The sequence below is a fragment of the Panthera leo genome, chromosome A3 (assembly GCF_018350215.1).
Source record: "Panthera leo isolate Ple1 chromosome A3, P.leo_Ple1_pat1.1, whole genome shotgun sequence".
NCBI classification, from domain to species: domain Eukaryota; kingdom Metazoa; phylum Chordata; class Mammalia; order Carnivora; family Felidae; genus Panthera; species Panthera leo.
The window spans coordinates 87,215,675-87,235,967 of NC_056681.1; the positions used below are offsets into that span (position 1 = coordinate 87,215,675).

A 20,293-nucleotide genomic window follows, 5' to 3' on the forward strand; every position below is an offset into this window, starting at 1 on the left:
CTTGCAGTCCAACCTTCTTCTCCATTTGCAAGGGCCACAGGTACCTGCCTCATTTAATGAGGCATATTCAAGGGAAGACACATATCATATCCTATTTTCTAGGATAATCCCCCCCGCCCCCGCAACCTCCCTGGTTCACTTCTCAAGACTGAGAGCTCAGATCAACTGTCCGCAGGGCGGGCTTGCAAGAGCTGGCGCTCTCAGACAGAGCGGCTCCATCCTTGGCCCGGGAACAGTCACCCACTGGAGCAGAGCCCTCTCCCCACTGCAGGCGGCGCCTCCCACAGGGGAAGAGAAAACAGCTGGAGAGGGTTGTGCCCTGATTAGTAGGTGAAGCACATCTACTAATGATTAAGCGCATTTATTTTCTTTACTGCTGGAAAACAGTGGGGTTATTCCACCAACATCTTGTCCTTGTTACCACTCACTAGCTCCGTGCAATTTGGGTTCATCGGGGTCTGAGGTGCAAGTTGAAAGGATGAGGGCATTTGGACCCAAAGGGACTGCTCCGTTCCAAAAGGTTAAACCTTTCTTTCTTTTTCTCCTGATGAATGTCACAACTGAAGAGCATCAATCGGAGGAAGAAATGTTAGATAGTGGGTTGCTGGAGATGAGGTGACGCAAATATAGATCAAGGGAGCCTACAGGGCAGTGAGGAAAAGCCCCATGGAAAATACAAGCAGGCCTTCTGCTCGGAGAACAACAGAATTTTTATGAGGAGGTGCTATCTGGGTGTTTAAATCTCAGGAGATAGTTTAGTTTCCTGGCTGCCTAAAACATCAACTTTTCCTCCCCCATGGGCCAGCAGGATGGGCTTTTACAAAATTACCAACTGGTCAACTTTTCTAGAGGGTTTGGGAAGGTACTGCAGTGGAGGCAATCCAAGCAAACTAGAGAGATGAATGATTCGGACTTACAAGCAAAGGAGAGAATGTTCTAGAAAAGTCCTTTAAAGAAGACAGTGATTTAAAACATTTTTTTTTAAACATTTATTCATTTTTGAGAGACAGAGTGCAAACAGTGGTGCAGTGAGAGAGGGAGACACAGAATCTGAAGCAGGCTCCAGGCTCTGAGCTGTCAGCACAGAGCCCAACACAGGGCTCGAACCCACAAACCATGAGATCATGACCTGAGCCGAAGTCGAATGCTCAACCAACTGAGCCACCCACTTGCCCCTAGACAGTGATTTTTAAAGCCACATTTTTTTTTTCCAGAAAGAGGTGTGTCATTGCAGAAGTAGCCCATCCCGCTGGCTGTTTTGTGTTAGCAATACACACAGGTTTCCGCCGCTATCTGAAAGAAGGGTATTCTCATGAAATCTTCTGTAAGCCACAGTGGCGTGAAGTGAAGAAGCAATCACCGCTAATTTATATGGAAACATTTTTGAGCATTCCTAGACCCCAAAAATAACCTCATGGGCTTTTCTGATACTATAGGACACATCTTGCTAACAGATGCACAAAATAAATAGAGATAAAACACAGACGCTCACAGACACAGTGCAAAAATATGGCAGCTAGATGCTGAGCATAGTTTGGGGAACAAGCTTGGCATGGCCGTTCTTGCTGCTTGGGGCACATGCTGCCTCTATAAAAGCTCAAAACAAATGCCAGAAGCTATTTTAACTTTTACGATTTCTCTTTAGATTTCTTTTTGGTTCGTGAAAAGAGGTACTAATGTATGTCTTTTGTCAAAGTGAAGTGGCCTAATGCACACAGGGAGGGGGTACCTGCAGACGACTTGACAAAGGGTCTTACCTCTTTACCTAAAGGGGAAACCCGCACTTTTAATACACATTTGTAAAATGTCCACACTACAGCACTGCTCCATCACCCGAGGAGCCAGATATTAAATTATCTACTCGGAGGTGCAAAGGCCATCAAAAAGTGCTGCCGGCCAAATAAAGGAAGTTCCCAGATACAAGTGAAATGCTAAGTGTTCTTTCCTTCCTGATCTACTGTCCTATCAAGTTAATATAAGTACCTGTGTTCTTTTGTGGGTACACGTCATGGCTAAAGTTAAGGGTGAACAGTCTGAACGTAAGCCAGCTATTAGCAAATGTGCTAACACAGATTCTATCTTTAGCTGGGCTGTGAAGAACTAAAGGTGTTAATGTAAAAGCAGTAAAGACTTTGCCTTCTCCCACTATTATTTGGGGGAAATGTCAACTGGAGAGACATGGAGGTAGGGTGAGGAGGTGAAGCCAGAACTCCAGCAGAGGTCTTACAGGCTAGAGCGCACACACACTGTGACTTTCAGGGACATCACGCATTGGAGGACAGCCTGCCTGCATAAATCGAAGAAATCACCCTTTATAACAAAAACCTTTTAAGAAATGTACGGTGGAGGGGTGGTGCCTGGGTGGTTCAGTTGGTTGAGAGTCCGACTTCAGCTCAAGTCCTGATCTTTCAGTTAGTGAGTTTGAGCCCTGCATCAGGCTCGCTGCGGTCAGTACAGAGCTCTCTTCAGATCCTCTGTCCCCCTCTGTCTCTGCCCGTCCCTCTCCATGCACGCGTTCTCTCTCTCTCTCAAAAATAAAATAGTAAAAAATTTTTCTGAACTGTATGGTAGAAATGCATAGCAGCCTCCATTAATGAATTCATTTTATTTATTTAAAAAAAATTTTTTTTAAACGTTTATTTATTTTTGAGGCAGAGAGAGACAGAGCATGAATGGGGGAGGGGCAGAGAGCGAGGGAGACACAGAATCCGAAGCAGGCTCCAGGCTCTGAGCCATCAGCCCAGAGCCCGACACAGGGCTTGAACTCACGGACCGTGAGATCGTGACCTGAGCTGAAGTCGGATGCTTAACCGACTGAGCCACCCAGGCGCCCCAATGAATTCATTTTAGAGGTTCCCTGGTCACAACACAACATGTTAAGTAGCATGCCTCATGTGACTATCTGTCTTCCGAACAGCTAACTCTTGACCTGAAGGAGAGAAGAAAGGACCAGACCACATTCGTTTGTATTTCACAGCATTGGGAAGTGGCAATATTTCTTGTGAGCCAGCATGGCAATTACTTGCATGACACTTACTGTCACTATGACAGAAAAAACTTAAGAGAGCAGCTGTTTAAGTCTGATTACATTTAGCTTAATGTCTGCTACAAAATGGCATTTTCATACATGAACAGGGCTAGGCATCTCAGCATCCACAGCCTTCTGTGATGGACACAGAGCAGCAGGATTACTAGGCCAGCAGTCAAGGGTCCCAGGTTCAAATTCTTGTTCTGCCACTTGCTTGCTGTGGGATACTGGGCAAGTAAATGCTTCAGCTTTACAGCTCATCTGTACAATGGGGATAATCACCATATGTCCAAGGGTTGCTAGATGGGTTAAAGGAGTTTGTGCAACAGGTAAGACTCTAAAGAAATTACCACTTAGCAGGTGTTGTTGTAAGTGATGGCCATTATCTGTTCAGATTGTGCCTTGTCCTGTCATACCCCTAACCTTCCTCTTGAGTGCAAGGTGCTCGCTGTGTACCTCACGTCATATTGTAAAAAACTATGTCTGCTTCTGCCACAATCTACCAAGAATTCAGGGCTTGAGGGCAAAGGCTAGGGCATGACCCTCTTTGCATTAATATCACCAAACCCAGCAGATGATCTGATACACATTAAATGTTTGCTGCAGTGAACAATTCCATGTAGAAAACAAATGACCTAAAGCGAATAAATAGCACCCCTCATTACAAGCTGATAGATCTCATTTTGGTTATTCATGCCTTTGGCTCTATAGCACAGCATTAAATGAATAAAGTAGCTAGTTGGGGTGAATTAAGAACCAACAGTTACACTAGGCTTGGTTCACAAAGATCACAACTACTGTTGGATCCCTTGGATATATTCTAAACGGGATGATAGCAGAGATACTCCAAATGCCTCTGTTATTACTGTTAAAAGAAAAATGGCCTGCCTTTTATCTGAAAATCCAAAAAATCCCATTTAGTTTAAAGGTCTGTTTTGTTTATTTTTCCCTCTCTTCCACAGTAGGGAAAAGAGGCACTTCACAAGACAATAAGCTCACATTACGTAGTGAGTTGGTGTTGTTTTCCTAAATGTAAATCTCTAACTTTCAGGTGGTTCACCAGGCATACCCAGTCCATTTGGAAATCTTCTACAACCTACAGAGGATAGGATTCAAAATAAGAATGTACTTGAAATGATCTCTATCAAAGAAGATCCCACTCTCTTGACCCTAATAGAGCACTAGTCAGAAACTTGGGAGTAATTACTTTTATATTTTTTTCTCTCCATAAGTTAAAACAGAGCAGAGTTCTGCTATTCAAGTCAGAAGACTTGACTTCTCATTTACAGATAACATGGGAAGTTTTGCATCAACTACGGGTACCATGTGGGGCTAAAGAGTTTACTAGTGATGACCTTCAGGCATTGAAGTCACTGAGAAATGCTGAAACAGCTTCTAAATCATTGAAGAATGAGGTGGCTTAATGTTAATGTGTATGTGCCTAACAGAATGCCAGAATACCGAAGGAAAAAATTAATGGAACTACAAGGAGAAATGGATGAATCCGCTATTATATTCAGAGACTTCAATAACCCCCTATCAGAAATGGATGGATTCATCAGGCAGAAAATCAGTAAGGACACGCCATCAACCAACTGGATAGGACATTCGCAGACTACTACATTCAACAACAGAATACACGGTCTTCAGAACCTCATGTGAACTTCACCAAGATACACCATATTCTGGATTATAAAATACACTTTAACACATTTAAAATACTAGAAATCATACAGTGTCTGCTCTTAGACCGGAATGGAGTTACACCTGAAGTCAGTAAGAGGAATATAACTGGAAAACCCCCCAAATACTGGACATTAAACAAAATACATCTAAAAAACACCTGGGTCAAGGAAGAGATCTCAAGAGGAGTTAAAAAAATATTTTGAACTGGGGCGCCTGGGTGGCTCAGTCGGTTAAGCGGCCGACTTCAGCTCAGGTCATGATCTCGCGGTCCGTGAGTTTGAGCCCCGCGTCAGGCTCTGTGCTGACAGCTCAGAGCCTGGAGCCTGTTTCGGATTCTGTGTCTCCCTCTCTCTCTGCCCCTCCCCCGTTCATGCTCTGTCTCTCTCTGTCTCAAAAATAAATAAATGTTAAAAAAAAAAATTAAAAAAAAATATTTTGAACTAAATAAAAATGGAAACACAACTCATCAAAATTTGTGGGATGCAGCAAAAGCAGTGCTTAGAGGGAAATTTACATTACTGAATGAATATATTAGAAAAGAAAAATCTAAAATCAGTAGTCTAAGTTTTCATCTTGGGAAAACTTAGAAAAGCAAATTAAATCTAAAACAAGCAGAAGAATAACGAAGCTAGAATAATAGGTTTAGTTACTGTTTTGACTACTTTAAATATCTGAAAATCAGTCATCCACGTGAGACAGTACTCCTCAAACTTTGCCACTAAAGCCCCCTAAATGGCAAAGAGAAGGAACTCATACCTATTCCTCAAGAGTCTGGGGGCACACCCTGAAACATTCCAAAAGGACAAAAAGAATAGAAATTTATCTGAAGTCCTATATCCTAAAAGTTAATTTTGGTATTTCAATCTTGCATTCTATTAACTAATACAGCCGAGGGTTTTATTTTTTTAATGTTTATTTATTTTGGCGGGGGAGGGGCAGAGAGAGAGAGGAAGACACAGAATCCGAAGAAGGCTCCAGGCTCTGAGCTATCAGCACAGAGCCCAATGCGGGGCCAGAACCCACAAACCGCAAGATCATGACTTGCGTCAATATCGGATGCTTAACTGACTGAGCAACCCCGGTGCCCCTGAGTTTGTTTTAATATAGAAGATAATAGATGATTTTTTTCTGTTAAATTCTTCTTTGATTCTTTAATTATTCTCTATTCCTAGGAGGCACACCAGATTTGGTCTGTGGCTCTGAGAATGCCATGGCACACTTACTCCACAGTACTCCCATCTGAAAAGGGGACGTGAAAATACAGTCTCCGTTAACCAGAACATCACACACGGAGGACTGCAGTCCTGCCTCATGCCCCCAGTTCCTGCAAAGCACAAAGTTCCAGAAACAATAAGAACATACAAGCAGGTTCACCATGCCTTTCAGAACAGTGAGACCGAGTGCCCATCAGTCTTCAGGCAAGCTAAGGAATGAGGTCAGTCATCCTTTCTCCCCAGGGATTCAAACATGGTAAGTAATCCTTCTCTCCACCACCACAAGTGTTTCTTCCTCCAACAGGCTCTAGGTGGGACAGAAGTAGAAGTCTTGTCATGAAAGGGAGCCATGAATGTGAAGTGCTATCTACTGTACTACACTGTCTACTTTCCCAGTTTTCAATATTTTCTGCCCCCACCTCCTGGGGCAAATGACGCATTCCCAACTCAAAACAATGTTTCACTATAGGATGAGCCTCAAATTAATGGAACAGAATGAAAACTCCACAAATAGACTCAAATACTCCTAAACTGTCTCAAGTGACAAAAGTAGGATTTGGAATCAGTGATTAGAGAATAAATTATTCAACGAATGGCATAGAGTAACTGGATCAGTATTTGGCAAAAAGGCAAGTTAGATTCCTATCCCACATGTTACACCGAAATATATTCCCAAAGAATTGAAATTGATTTATTTTTTTATTTGAGAGCAAGAGTGAGCGAGAGTGAGCGAGCAGGGGAGAGGGACAGAGGGAGAGAGAGAGAGAGACAATCTCAAGCCGGTTCCATGCTCATCGCTGAGCCTGACACAGGGCTTGATCTCACGACCCCGGGATCATGACCTGAGCCAAAATCAAGAGTCTGACGCTCAACCAACTGATCCACCCACGTGCCCCAAGAATTGAAATTTAAATCCAAAAAGTAACAACATAAAAGTAGGAGGGGAGGGGCGCCTGGGTGGCTCAGTCAGTTGAGCGGCCGACTTCGGCTCACATCATGATCTTGCGGTTTGTGAGTTCGAGCCCCGCTGACAGCTGGGAGCCTGGAGCCTGCTTCGGAATCTGTGTCTCCTCCTCTCTCTGCCCCTCCCCTGCTCATGCTCTGTCTCTCAATGACAAATAAACGTTAATAAAAATTTTTAAAGTAGAAGGGGAAATGAGACAAAGAGTCACAGCAAATTCCTTCCTATCCCAAGTAGAAATCCTAAAGGAAAAATGAACAGATTTTAAGTCCTTAAAAGTTAAAAACAAAAACAAAATGATACTTCTGTAAACCCAAACACAACACATACAAATGTACCCAGGACAATGAAGGAAATATTTTCAATAGATCTTTTAAAAAAACTGCTTAAAAATCAATAAGAAAATAATCTACCTGAAACATGGTCTAATTCACAAGAAAATCCAAACACTCAAACATGAAAAAAAGCATTCAATGTTATCAAACTTTGGTTTTAACCAAAGAAATACAAATTAAAACAACGAGACACCATTTTTCTAACACAGTTAACAGAATCTAGAAAATTAAAATACTAATCATAGGCAAGTTTGCCAACAAATAGGCATTCACACGTAGGTGGTAGACATATAAATCTGTACAGCTTTTTGGAGGGCAGATTGTCAAAACATATTAAGAGGTGAAAAAGTGTGTACCTTTTGACCTAGTAGTGCATTTCTGGGGATTTGGTCATAGAAGATAATTAGAAGATACTAGTAATGATTTAGCTGCAAGAATTTTCATTTCAGGTTTGAATATCCGAGTTTGAGACAACCTATATCTCTACCCATAAAGGATGGACAAATGAACAATGATAGAGTTGTACAATGGAATGTGTTATAGACATCATAAAAAGGATAGGTTGATAGATTTTTTTTTTTTTGCATTTTTGCTACAGAAATATCTTCCCTACATACTGTAAGTGAAAAGCAGATTTAAAAATACCAAGTGCTTTTTTTTGTTTGAAGGAAGAAGTGAGTTTACAAATATCTGTATCCATACAGAGAAAGAGATCTGGTAGGATACTTGCCAGTTAAACCTAGTAAAATGATGTCAAATTTGGGGGGTGCTTTTTTGATTCTTTTGTTTATAGATTCTGATTTGAACTTCATTTTGGAAAAAGAGTGAGGGGGATTTAACCGAGGCCAGCAGAGAAGGTGTGTACCCCGAATGACCCACGTGGGGAGGTGGTGACCAGAGGGTGGACGTGTTCTGTGGACACTAAGAAGCCTGTTTGTTTTGGGGTTTTCTTTTTAATGTTTTTTTGAGAGAGTGAGAGAGCAAGCGAGTGCAGGCGAGGTGCAGAGAGAGGGGAGTCAGAGAATCCGAAGGAGGCTCCCTGCTGTCAGCACAAAGCTCCATGTGGGGCTTGAACCCAGGAGCCCTGAGAACATGACCTGAGCCGAAGCTGGACGCTCAACCGACTGAGCCACCCAGGCGCCCGTTTTGGGGTTTTCTTTGTGTGGCAAGGGAGGGGCTGATGAGATTTAGAGACAGTCCAGATCCTGAAAGATTCCCCATCTGTGTGATCTATGAGTTTACCTCACCTCTCTAAATAATGCTCAGGCTCCAAGCTTGCTTTCATTCCAGTTCAGGGGCCTATGATTCATCCCCTGAAACCCTAATTATAACACCCAAGGTCTGCTATGTGCAAAAAACATCTGTCATTGTTTAAATTTGCTGGCAGGGAATGTGTACAGCATGCAAACAGGCCTGATGATAACGCTCCTCCAAAGCAAAAATAATAACCCAGAAGCTGTTCCAAGGTGAGAAGTGTTCAAGCCCAGAGTTTCCGACTGAGCTCAGTGACATAGAAGATGAACAGGTTATGTCCCTCCATAGTTCACATGCCAGCTCCTCAGAGCCACTGCCATGGTCAAAGTTATAGGTCTTACGCTTTCTCTTTCAACCAAGAAAAGTATCTTATGTTTGTGTTCGCTGTATTGGTTCCCAAGGCCCAGCAGAGGGAGGGGAACAGAGTGTGTAATTGCAAACCTCTCATTTATCTGCTTCAGCCACTTTTGTGTCACCGCATTACGTGTACCATTTAGCCAGTTAATCTCCTGCACCTCTTGGAAGTAATTACCCAGAGAATGCCTCTGACCTGGCAAGAGATGACGAAACAGCAGTAAAGGTGCATCTGTCCTTTAAGTGCCCAGGAGAATTGTTTACTGACCTCATTCAAACTCAGATCAAAGGCCCTAAAGAACTCAAGCTGAAGATATGGTCTCTTTGTAAGAATCCAATATTTTTTTTTACTGAGAAGTTCTGATCGTAAAAACAAAAAAGAACCAAAAAGCAAATGAGCAAATGGCAAAAATCTCCCACACCAGTACTGGCTGTCTTGCTTCAAACACTCTAGTGGCATCTCATGGACACAGTAGTGTATTTGGAGGTTTTTAAACTTTTTAAAGCTTGAGCCAACAGGAAGCTAGTTAGTAGCCTTTGCTAGAAATTACAATGCCACGCATCATCCAAATCAGAAATGGCATTACTATAACAACTTTGGCACATGCAGTTATGCAAATAAACTGGTTATTTCCCTGGGCTCCTGGGAACACTATTAAAATGAAGCCTTAGCTTGAATTTGGTTTAAGATTAAAAAGAAGGGGCGCCTGGGTGGCTCAGTCGGTTAAGCGTCCGACTTCGGCTCAAGTCAAGATCTCGCGGTTTGTGAGTTCGAGCCCTGCATGGGGCTCTGTGCTGACAGCTCAGAGCCTGGAGCCTGGTTCAGATTCTGTGTCTCCCTCTCTCTCTGCCCCTCCCCTGTTCATGCTCTGTCTCTCCCTGTGAATGAAAGGAAGGAAGGAAGGAAGGAAGAAAGAAAGAAAGAAAGAAAGAAAGAAAGATAGATAGATTTTGGGTCCCCCCCCCCCAAGTATTATCAAGAAAAACAAACTTAAAAATGTATTTTGTTTTGGGGGCCTAGGTACTTACTTATTTTCATATTTGGTAAAGTCACATTAGCTGGGACCACAGATGCAAAAGAAAACTTTAAGTTAAAATGAGATTGTTTACAAATCTATGCTAGAAATTTAGAAATCTGAATTGAATAGATGGTGAGGAAAATAATTACCAAAAATGACTCAAGAGGTGGAAAATTTAAACTGACCACTAGCAATTTCTTTCAAGCCTTCACAGAGCCATTTGCTTCCATATCTCAACTACTTAAGAGTATATAACAGACGGAATGTTTTAAAATGTATTTTATAAAGCTGACATAATGCTGATATCAAAACCTAAAAAGGAGGGGCACCTGGGTGGCTCAGTTGGTTGAGCGTCTTGATTTCGGCTCAGGTCATGATCTCAGGTCATAATCATAGGACAGAGCCCGAGTTGGGCTCATTGCTGAGCGTGGAGCCTGCTTAAGATTCTTTCTCTCTCCCTCTCTGCCCCTCTCCCTCGCTCACACTCTCTTAAATAAAAAACAAAAAACAAAACACAAAACAGAACACTAAAAAAGAAAACAAGGCCCCCAAACTTCAGAATGGATCAAATCCAGCAGTATGTACAGAGAATAATCCCACAGAGCCAAGGAGGGTTCATTCCGGGGAAGTGAAGGATGGCTTTAACATAATCAGGTCAATAAAAGTCCTCAAAACATTTGAAAAAAGCAAGACCCACAACTCGTATTATCTCCTCTGCTTTAAAAAACAAAGCTAAATGCCAAATCTTTTAGTAGGTTATAAAGTGCATTTTATTAACGTGATAAAGTTTATTTGTATATATACACATACAGTAAAACCTTGGATTGCGAGTAACTTGTTCTGCCAGTGTTCTGCAAGATGAGCAAACACTTCCAATATATTTTAACTTGATAAACGAGTGACGTCTTGCAATGTGAGTAATATGTGACGGTAAATGTCACGTGATCACAACTGAGCCAAATGGTTCTTGAAATTCACTTTGATATACAAGTGCTTTGGATTACAAGCATGTTTCTGGGACAGATTATGCTCACAAACCATGGTTTTACTATATATACATTTTCACACCTATGTATATATAATATGTCCTCACATATACATAATCACAAAGTCATCCTTAACTGTTTATGCTACAAATATTATCAGTAATTAAGAAAAATGAAAGGATATCTATTGCCTTTTAAAAAATGTTCTTTGGGGTGCCTGACTGGCTCAGTCAGTTAAGCGTCCCACTTCGGCTCAGGTCATGATCTCACAGTTCTGGAGTTTGAGCCCCGCATGGGACCCTGGGCTGACAGCTCAGAGCCTGAAGCCTGCTTCCAATTCTATGTCTCCCTTTCTCTTTGCCCCTTCCCCACTCAGTCTCTCTCCTCTCAAAAATAAATAAATATTTAAAAAATAAATTAAAAAAAATAAAAAATGTTCTTCAAATTCTAGCCAGCTATAAGAAAAAGTAGTAAGGGCTAAAAACATGGAATGGAAGGAGGAAAAGCTATCACTATTCAAGATTACATGATCATGTACCGGCAAACCAAAGAGAATAAACTGAAGGACTATTAGAATTAACAAAACCCATTACAAAAGAAATATATATTTTTATTTTTTTAAAAAAATTTTTGATGTTTTTATTTATTTTTGAGACAGAGAGAGACAGAGCATGAGCAGGGGAGGGGCAGAGAGAGAGGGAGACACAGAATCTGAAGCAGGCTCCAGGCTCTGAGCTGTCAGCACAGAGCCTGACGTGGGGCTCGAACTCACAAACCGTGAGATCATGAAGTGATCTGAAGTCGGATGTCCAACCGACTGAGCCACCCAGGTGCCCCAGAAATATATATTTTTAAATACTAGCAACAACTGGTTATAATAGAGAGCAGGAGGAAATGTCTAACTCGCTAAAACACAAGCTCTAGGTCTTATTTTTGGCTGATTCCCTAGCATCTAGAAGCTGTCTTGGCACAGAATAGGTGCTCAATAAACATTTGCAGAATACATGTATGAACAAATTCACAATAAGTGCAAAAATACAAAATAATAGAACCAAATTAAATACAGATTCAAGTACTTATAGGAATTTAGCATGGGATAAAAATGGAATATCAAAACCATAGTAGACAGGATAGATTATTCCACAAATAGCAATTGAGACCATTAACTGGTTGACTATTAAAAAAAATGAAATGTGAGTTGTACTTCATACCATATAAAAGAATAGATTCTAGATAGAATAGTTGAACATAATATATGAGACTTAGGAGAAAAAAAATAAGTAAATATTTGCCTTATCTTAGGCAAGATTTTCCTTGCCTTAGGAAGGTTCTCCTAACTGTGTAAGTGATGGTAGAGAGCTTAAAGGGGAAAGATATATTTTTTTTGGTTTCTGCTACATAAAAACCTTTGGTATGTCAAAAATACCATAACCAAAAAAGATATACAATAAATGGGGGAAGCACCTGCAAAATATTAATATCCTTTTTATATAAATGGTTATTATAAAGCTCTAAGGATGCTCAATCAATATGAAAAAAAATTGAAAAGATTAAGTTGCAAATAAGATGACATGGCCAACAAAAATAATTTAGTCATCTCAGCAAATATTAAATATGAAGACTGGACTGAGGTCTCCAATCAACTTGGCAAATGTTAAAACTAACTTCTAGAGTTATGGAAGATTCAAGAAAATGGTGTTCATACACTGCTGGTGGGAGAAAAGACCAATTGCTAGGAATTTTTCTAAAGATGTGCCAAACATTTATGTACACAAATGTCTGTTGTATCATTTATCTTCCTTGATTTCAGGCATTTTAATATAGGCTTGTTAAAAAAAATTAACCAATTGAAACCAAGGCACTGTCCTATATATACAGTTCTATGCCTTTCTAAGTTTAATAGACCATGAAACCTTTATTCTTTCAAATAGCTACATAGCAAATCATTGTACTGTTATACAAAGATAACTTGTTTAAGGAATCTCCTTAAATAGTTATAACAGTGGGTACTGGCAACTTGTTATTGTTATAAACTAATCAATAATCACCATCCTTTACATTTTTATTTGCGTATTTAGGCAACTATTTAAACAGGATATATATCAAAAAGTGGAACTGATAACCCAAGTTATGCCCGCCTAAAATTGATAGCTATTGCCACACTACCTTCCAAAACAGTTGTATCAACTTATATTCCCAATAGTGTGCAGATTCTTCACAGTGAGAAATGGGAAAAATGTATATGGACAAAAGTGTTTCAAAATTGGTTAATTATATTAAATCTAGTCAAGCGGTTATTTCCCAGCCACTAGGAATGATGTAATGGGTGAATGTTTAATGACTTAAAAAATGAATGACTTAAAAAGTGTTTATTATGAAGGTTGTTAAATTGCAAAAACAAGTAAGTTAAGCAGTGTGAATCCATCAAAATTCAGATATGCTTTCAAAGAATATCTACCTATATATTCATCCATAGGCTCTATAACAAAATGTTATTCATGGTTATCTTTGGGTGTTAGAACAACAGGTCACTGAAACACTTTTTTCTCTTATGCTTTCCAGAATTTGCAAATGGTCTAGAAAAGGGGAAAAATGTTTTTCTGCAATCATTAAAAACATTAAATCCTAATCTATTTTTGAAAAATAACAATAAAACAATTATTCTGAAGACTAATTGTATCAGCATTGGTAGAATTTGTATGCAACCACCCTTGATAGTTTAGGATAAATGTTAACTATGTGGCCAAGTGTTTGCCAACAGAGTCTACACTACCCCAGAGGGTCCTCAAGTGTGTAGTGGTCTCCTCTGAGGTTCCACTTGTGCTCTAGATGGGCCAAGGGCAGAGATGAACACCCAGGATCTCTGCCTCTAAAGAATCCCCAACTGCTAGAGAGGACAAGCACCAACCAATGTTAATCCAAGGCAGGACATGGAGGGAGCAGAGCGCTGCTGCTGAGGTTCCCAGACAGAAAAGTTAACACATTCAAAGATAAAACCAAAAAACGTAAGACAATAGCTGGCTGGTGTTCTGTAAGTTACACAAGCTTGTTACACAAAGGAGTTACGCATACATCCCTTCTTGAGGAAGTCCTAACCATTTCTCTGCAAGTACTTGAGAAATGCAAACACTAGAGTGGGGGAAACTGAATGCTTTTCAAGGTAAGGAAGCAGACAACAAAAAATTAAAAGCAAAAGTGCTGAGCACAGAATTCACTTGACTAGGGGAGAGACTCCATGTGAAATTGTGTTTCCTATGACTTGAGGGGGGAAAAAGGCACTAGCAAATATAAAACTCCATTTCAACAAACTTCTTTTTCCAAGCCCAGGTAACAACTATTTACGTCATAGTCAATACAACCAATTCATTTTTTTCAGTTTATTTATTTATTGTGTGTGTGTGACAGAGAGAGAGAGAGAGAGAGAGAGAGAGAGAGAGAGAGAGGAAAGAGAGAAACAGAATCCTAAGCAGGCTCCGGGCTGACAGCACCAATGTGGGGCTCGAACTCACAAACCATGAGATCATGACCTGAGCTGAAACCAAGAACCAGACACTTAATTGACTAAGCCACCCAGGCACCCCAGTACAACCAATTCATAATGTGTCAAAAGACTACCCAGATTTTTGGAGTTGGTCTAAAGAGAATGTGCCTTGTACTTGAAGAGCTCCAAAGAGATGGTTCTGGTAGCCTAGATTTTAGGCTTTCCTGATTCTATGAAAGATTTTTTATACTTGACATTTCACAAGGGAAAAAAAAAGGCAAAACAAAACCAGAAGTCACTGTAAAAGTGCTCGAATTCTCCATCTAGATGCAATCTTAAATATATTAGCCTTCAGCATAAAATTAAATTCGTACTTTAAAATGAGGTGATTAAAAATAGTTGAAATGACAGCCAAACAACGGTCAATTTTTGGCAACCCCCCAAAAAAGAAAGTGGGAGATGCTTAGCATTGGTCAGCTTAAGTCTAATGAGAGAAGATGGTCACATTTTCCAGAGGTAAAGGTCAAGGACACTTATGACAATTAAGAGATCTCAGCAAGAGTTCTAACTCTGCTCTGGTCAGCAAGACAGGCCACAGAAGCACCTTTAATAATGGCTCGTAAATCCACAGCAGCATTCATAAACATCAGCACGTACTTTAGATAAAACGCAACTGGGTAAGCCAGAAGCTTCCCTAACAGGAACCGGCTGAAGAGCAGTGGTTCTCCAAGGGCCCCTCTCCTCTCCTCCCCACCAGCAGCTTAAGCTACACCTGGACACTTGTCAGACATGCAAACTCCTACCTCCTGCCAGGCAACCTGGTTTACCAAGCCCTCCAGGTGGCTGTGATTTGAGGCACGCTGTGGAAGGTCCTACAGAGGTTTTACATGTGAAACCAGGCACAAGATACCCAATTCAGTGTGCCACGCTAATCCCATTTTGGCTGACCCAACCTCCACTTCCCAATGCCCATCCCTTTCAGCGGGCAGTCCACAGAGTAGGACTTTGTTCAAACACACTTTCAAAAGGCCCTTAGAGATAGGTCTAATGGAAAAGTCAGCTATTTTTCCTATGTTACCATAGTAACAGGAAGCATCATTTACTCCTGTAAGAAAGGTCCCCTTTGCAGGGGACATTGAATATTTACAGAAAGATCTCTTTATCCTAGGAAACCAAATTTTGGAAAAGCAAATATGGGAAACTTAGCCTCTAAGCCTTCCATATACACCTTTACAGCCCATGTTCTAAGTGAACTTTCCCTAATTATGGCTGCCCAATAAGGAAAACATGTGTCCTGGGCAAACCTCCACTGTCTACTCTGAAAGACATCATTTCCATGTAATGGAGAAGAGGGCTGTCTTACTTCATGCCCTCTACTGGTCCCTCAGTCCCAAATCCACAGGGAAGCTGACCTGCTTCATCTGTACCCATCCTTAATGACACCTGGGGTCCTAGGACCCTTCTTTAGGTTACAACCAGTCCTACTTCTGGGAACTGCCATAAACATAATGGTTATTTCTGGATTATAAAATCCATTTCTGTATTATCAAATCAATTTCATTTTGTGTGTAGTCCTTTATAAGTATAGTTTATAAATAGCTTCTATATTTACCATCTCATTTGATTCTCCTAACAGCCTGTGAGGTGGGTGCAGTTTTATTATTCCCACTTTACAGGTAAGAAAACTGGAACTTAGTGCTGACTTCAATAAACCGACCACTGAACACTGAGAAAATCCAAATGTTTTGCATCAAAAATTAAAGAATTCATGACGTCCAAAAAAAAAAAAATCCCAAACTTGCTTGAATTGGCATCTGCCAAATGACCCTCACTAAATCATTAAGTGGGTTTTTAGGTTGGGTGGTATTTTCTGGCTTAGGAAAGGTGGGGAGCTAGAAGATAAGACAGACAAACTTTCCAGCTACAGAATGGACACAATCTGCTGTAACATCTGGAATTCTATGGGGTTCAAAGTTATAACAACAATGGTGATGATGGCACTAAGATTAAGATTAATTCAATTCTTACTACGTGACAGGCACCATTCTATGTTCGTTAAATATATCCAACAATCCTGTTAATTTCACAGATGAGCAAAACAAGACACAGAAAAGCTAAGTGACTTGCCCAGGATCACACCATCTTGTTCCCTGCTCACAGAGGAGGATGTGGGACTGAAGGTGCCAAGCTCCTATGAGGTGTGCCTGGTCAGGGACGGAAATCTGACATGGAGGCAGCCACCACAGGAACCCGGATCACATTTCCAATGTTGCCATTTAAGCAACAGTCTCCACACTCTTCCAGCCAAAACATCAATCATCGCTCAGGTTCCAAGTAATCAGGAGCATCAGCTGAGACTCCAAACAACCAGTTTCTTTTCAGACTGTCTCCACAAAGATTGGGGAGGAGGGGAGAGATCTCGGCTTTCTAGATTTGCCGATTTGCCTGGAACTGCCTTCAACCAATTTAAGAGAAATTAGAGAGGAAATGTGCAAATTAAAGATGCATGTGGCACTGATGAGTGCTATTCAGTAATCTAGCAGAAAGTGAGGTGGGAGGCAGAAGTTGTAGTCAATGATCAGAACTAAAGCCTTAAGAAAAAAGAAATATAAATAAAAAAACTGGTGTAAAGTACTCCTACCTTCTTTTTCCTTTTTTTTTCTCTTTCCAACTGCTCATATTTTATTTTTATTTATTTATTTATTTTTGGGGATTGGTAAAGCTCTTTATTTTTTTATTTTTTTTATATATGAAATTTATTGTCAAATTGGTTTCCATACAACACCCAGTGAAACTGCTCATATTTTAGAACTGTATGAGCCAGCTTTTACATACTGATCAATCTTTTTAAGTTTATACATTCTTTTCTTAAGAAACAAAGTTCAGGTTGAACTCCGAGGCAAAAAGGAAAAATAACATGACGAATGCATGCAATCTTCATGGGCAAGGGCAGGGCAACTTTCAAAGGTGCCTTCAAACTTGTTCACCATCTTTTCCTGCCTCTAATTTTCACTGAATAACCTAAGACCGCCTTCAGATCCTAGGAGTCCAACAGAAAACCCAATTTAACAGCAAGTTCTAGGGTATTCCATATAATCTCACCTTCAGGAAAAGTCCCCAAACTGGGAGATGGGACTCTAGTGACCAACCACAGTTAAGTGACCTTTCAACCCCTTGATTCTCCCACACTCTAACAATCCTGGCCTAAGTACTTACTCACTGTGGGCTTTGGGTACTTCACCTTCCTCCTCTGTAAAACAGGGAAGATAATACCTTCTTCATCAGGTTGGTGGGAAAATTAAATGAATAGCACTTATTAATTAAATGAAAAGCACTTAGAACAGTGCCTGGCACAGAGTAAGTGCTCAAATAGCATAAGCTATTATTACTACCAGAATTTGCAAACAAACAAAAAAACACTACAAAGGCACCTGCAGACAGGAGGCTTCTGATGTACCAGTAATGTTTTGTTGCTTTAAAAACCATCTAAAATCAGAACCGTCAATACAAAAAATTAAAAAGGTTTTGTAAACGGGGAGGAAAAGCCATCCATAATCATGCCACCTGTTGGTGAGTTTCAGGGTAAGCTGCATCTCTGAGCCTGGGTTCCACCACTGCTCCGTTTCCCTCTAAAACGATGCCTCCCCTCCTGCTGCGGTTCTTAACCAGCGTTTCATGGGCAGAATTACAGGCGGGTCCGTGAGCCCTCTGAAACTGTACAGGAACTGGGTGAGGCTGCGGCTCTGGGCATTTTTTGAGGGGAAGGGCTCCACAGCTTTTCTCAGGCTACAGTAAATTATCCAGGTAGGAGCAACTTGCTTTATAGGGTTAAGCTCAGGGGATGTCGACTGAGCAATTCATTTTACGGAAGCTGCACCAATAAACCTGAACACCTGGGCTGTTAACCAGCTATCTCAATAGCAGAGAGGCCCGGCACGGAGAGGGGCGAGAGCCCGCCAGGCAGCGCACTGCACTGCGCCCCTTACCCCTTACATACGGTCCTGTGAACTTCACCGCGGAAAAACTCACGGGCTCCACAGACGAGACCCAGGTTTGGCAAGTTTAACTTTCCCTCCCTTCCCCCAACTCGCGTTCCCTTCCAAGAACAAACGCAAAGGAAATTGGCAACGCTCCGTCTAGGGTTTCACTCCTGCCCTCGGCTGACACTTAAACCACTTCTCCCAGGGAAGTTAATTAAAAGCACAATTAATCCGCACAAAAATCCAAAACATACCCCAAAGCTCAAGAGCTCCTGAAGTTAGAAGATTGAGGGCTCCTCTGCTGATTGTGACCTTCTGCCCGTCACTGGGTCTCAGGGGTAGGCAGGGGATACGACCGGGAAGAGGCATAGGGTCTGACGCCAGCCACCTTCTCCGCGTCTATGCTTACCGCCACCAGTGAGGACGGGCTTGGTTGGAGACAGCCAGGTATGCAGGTAGGTGTGGGCAAGTGTACGAACACCGAGCCGCGGCGGATTAAAGTTCAAGCCGGTTCGCACACCGCTTCCCCTTCCCCGGCCGGCGTTCTCACGCACGGCCCAGGCGGCCACTCCCCGGGGAAAGCCTGGGCGCTCGACGGTCCCCCTCTTTGGAATGGGCTCCTCCAAAACCCTAGTAAGCCCTCGTGACTTCCACTGCCCCCCACCCCCAGCCTCCAACCCTTGAAAAGCATGAACCTCCCTCGACTCTCCTAGGCGGGCGCAGAAAACCCCCAGGAAAAAGAAATGGAGGGGCCAGCGGAAAGCGGGGTGTCGCCGAGGGCAGGTGGCTCAGGGCGCGCAGCAGGCAGCGTACGTACCCAGCGCGAGCAAGGCGAGCTGTCCAGCCGAGGGGACCATCTTACGGGCGGCGGGCAGCAGGCGCTCCAGCCTCCTGCCCTACCTGCGGTGCCCGAGTGGCGAAGCGGCGCCGCGCTGCGGGGGAAAAAGGCGCCGGCGAGGCAAGGCCAGCCCCCGGCGCGGGCGGGCGGAGGCAGGACCGAACGCTCTCTGCCGCACTCACCCTGACGCGCGGCCGGCCGGGCGGAAATGGGAAGGCGGTTACCGTCACCTCTCCGCCACTCGGGGACCGGGCCACTGCGGACCACCCTCCCTCCCCGATGGGGGTGCCCCCCTACGGCCACAGCGGGTGGGGGTTTGGGGCTGGGGGCGGGGACGCCGCGCGCACTGTGCAGGGCGCGGGCGGCGGGCGGGGCGGGGCGAGCGGGGAATCTCGGAACCCCGCCGCGCTAGCCGGGCACCCAGGCGGAGGGAAAGGCAGGAAGCGCCCGACTTCAGACACCACCCTCAGACTAGCAGCGCAGTGCGGCCGCGGCGGGGCTCGAGCGTCCGGGCGCGGTGGTCGCTTCCAGGCTCTGCGCGGGGGAGCGGAGCCGCCCGGGCGTCCGGCACCTGCGCGGACGGCCGCTGCGGGGGGCTCTCCCCGCTGGGACTGCAGACGCGCCCCGGAACGGGACCTGAGAGCCTCGCCCGCCGCCTGCCAAAGACTTGGCCAGAGGAAAGGGCTCCCCAGTATCCAGCAAAGAATTTGTTAAACCAGGTTTCCAACCTGCACCCCTATCCCAGCTGAGAATTCTCGATTCTAGGGATGCCGGCCAGGGCACAGCCACCCCAAGTTGTCAGGCGGCGTTGTTGAGATCAGCGAGCTTCCGCACATCTGGCCTGGGATTAATAATGAAGATGGGTCTCTAAGGGGCACCTGGTTATCCACCATTATTACTACCATTCAGGCCGCCCCCCACCCCGACCCCGCCACAGGCAGCCGGGGCCAAGAACAGGGTAGCTAGCATGCAGCCTGGTGGGCCCAGAGAGAGGGATGTATGGGCTGGAGCCACCTGGGTGTCCCTTTCAGGATTTGTGGCCTGGAGCTCGCCCCCAGTGCTGGAATTTGGGGAAGTGAAGAGGGAAGACATTCTGGGTAGAGAATGGACGAACCATAGGTTTCTTGGGGACCATCCATAAGTTCCCTTAGGACGGT

General features: G+C 43.2%; 1 protein-coding gene across 2 annotated transcripts in view; it reads right to left on the bottom strand.

The window, feature by feature from the left end:
• Window positions 1-19,294, bottom strand: part of TGFA (transforming growth factor alpha) — a 111,474-nt gene extending 92,180 nt beyond the window's left edge. For both annotated transcript variants that reach the window (XM_042932607.1, XM_042932606.1), the window contains exon 1: window positions 19,116-19,294. In XM_042932607.1, coding sequence (XP_042788541.1) covers window positions 19,116-19,155 — 40 coding nt within the window. In that variant the 5' untranslated portion in view covers window positions 19,156-19,294. The remainder of the gene's footprint in view (window positions 1-19,115) is intronic.
• Between the last annotated feature and the right edge of the window lie 999 nt (window positions 19,295-20,293).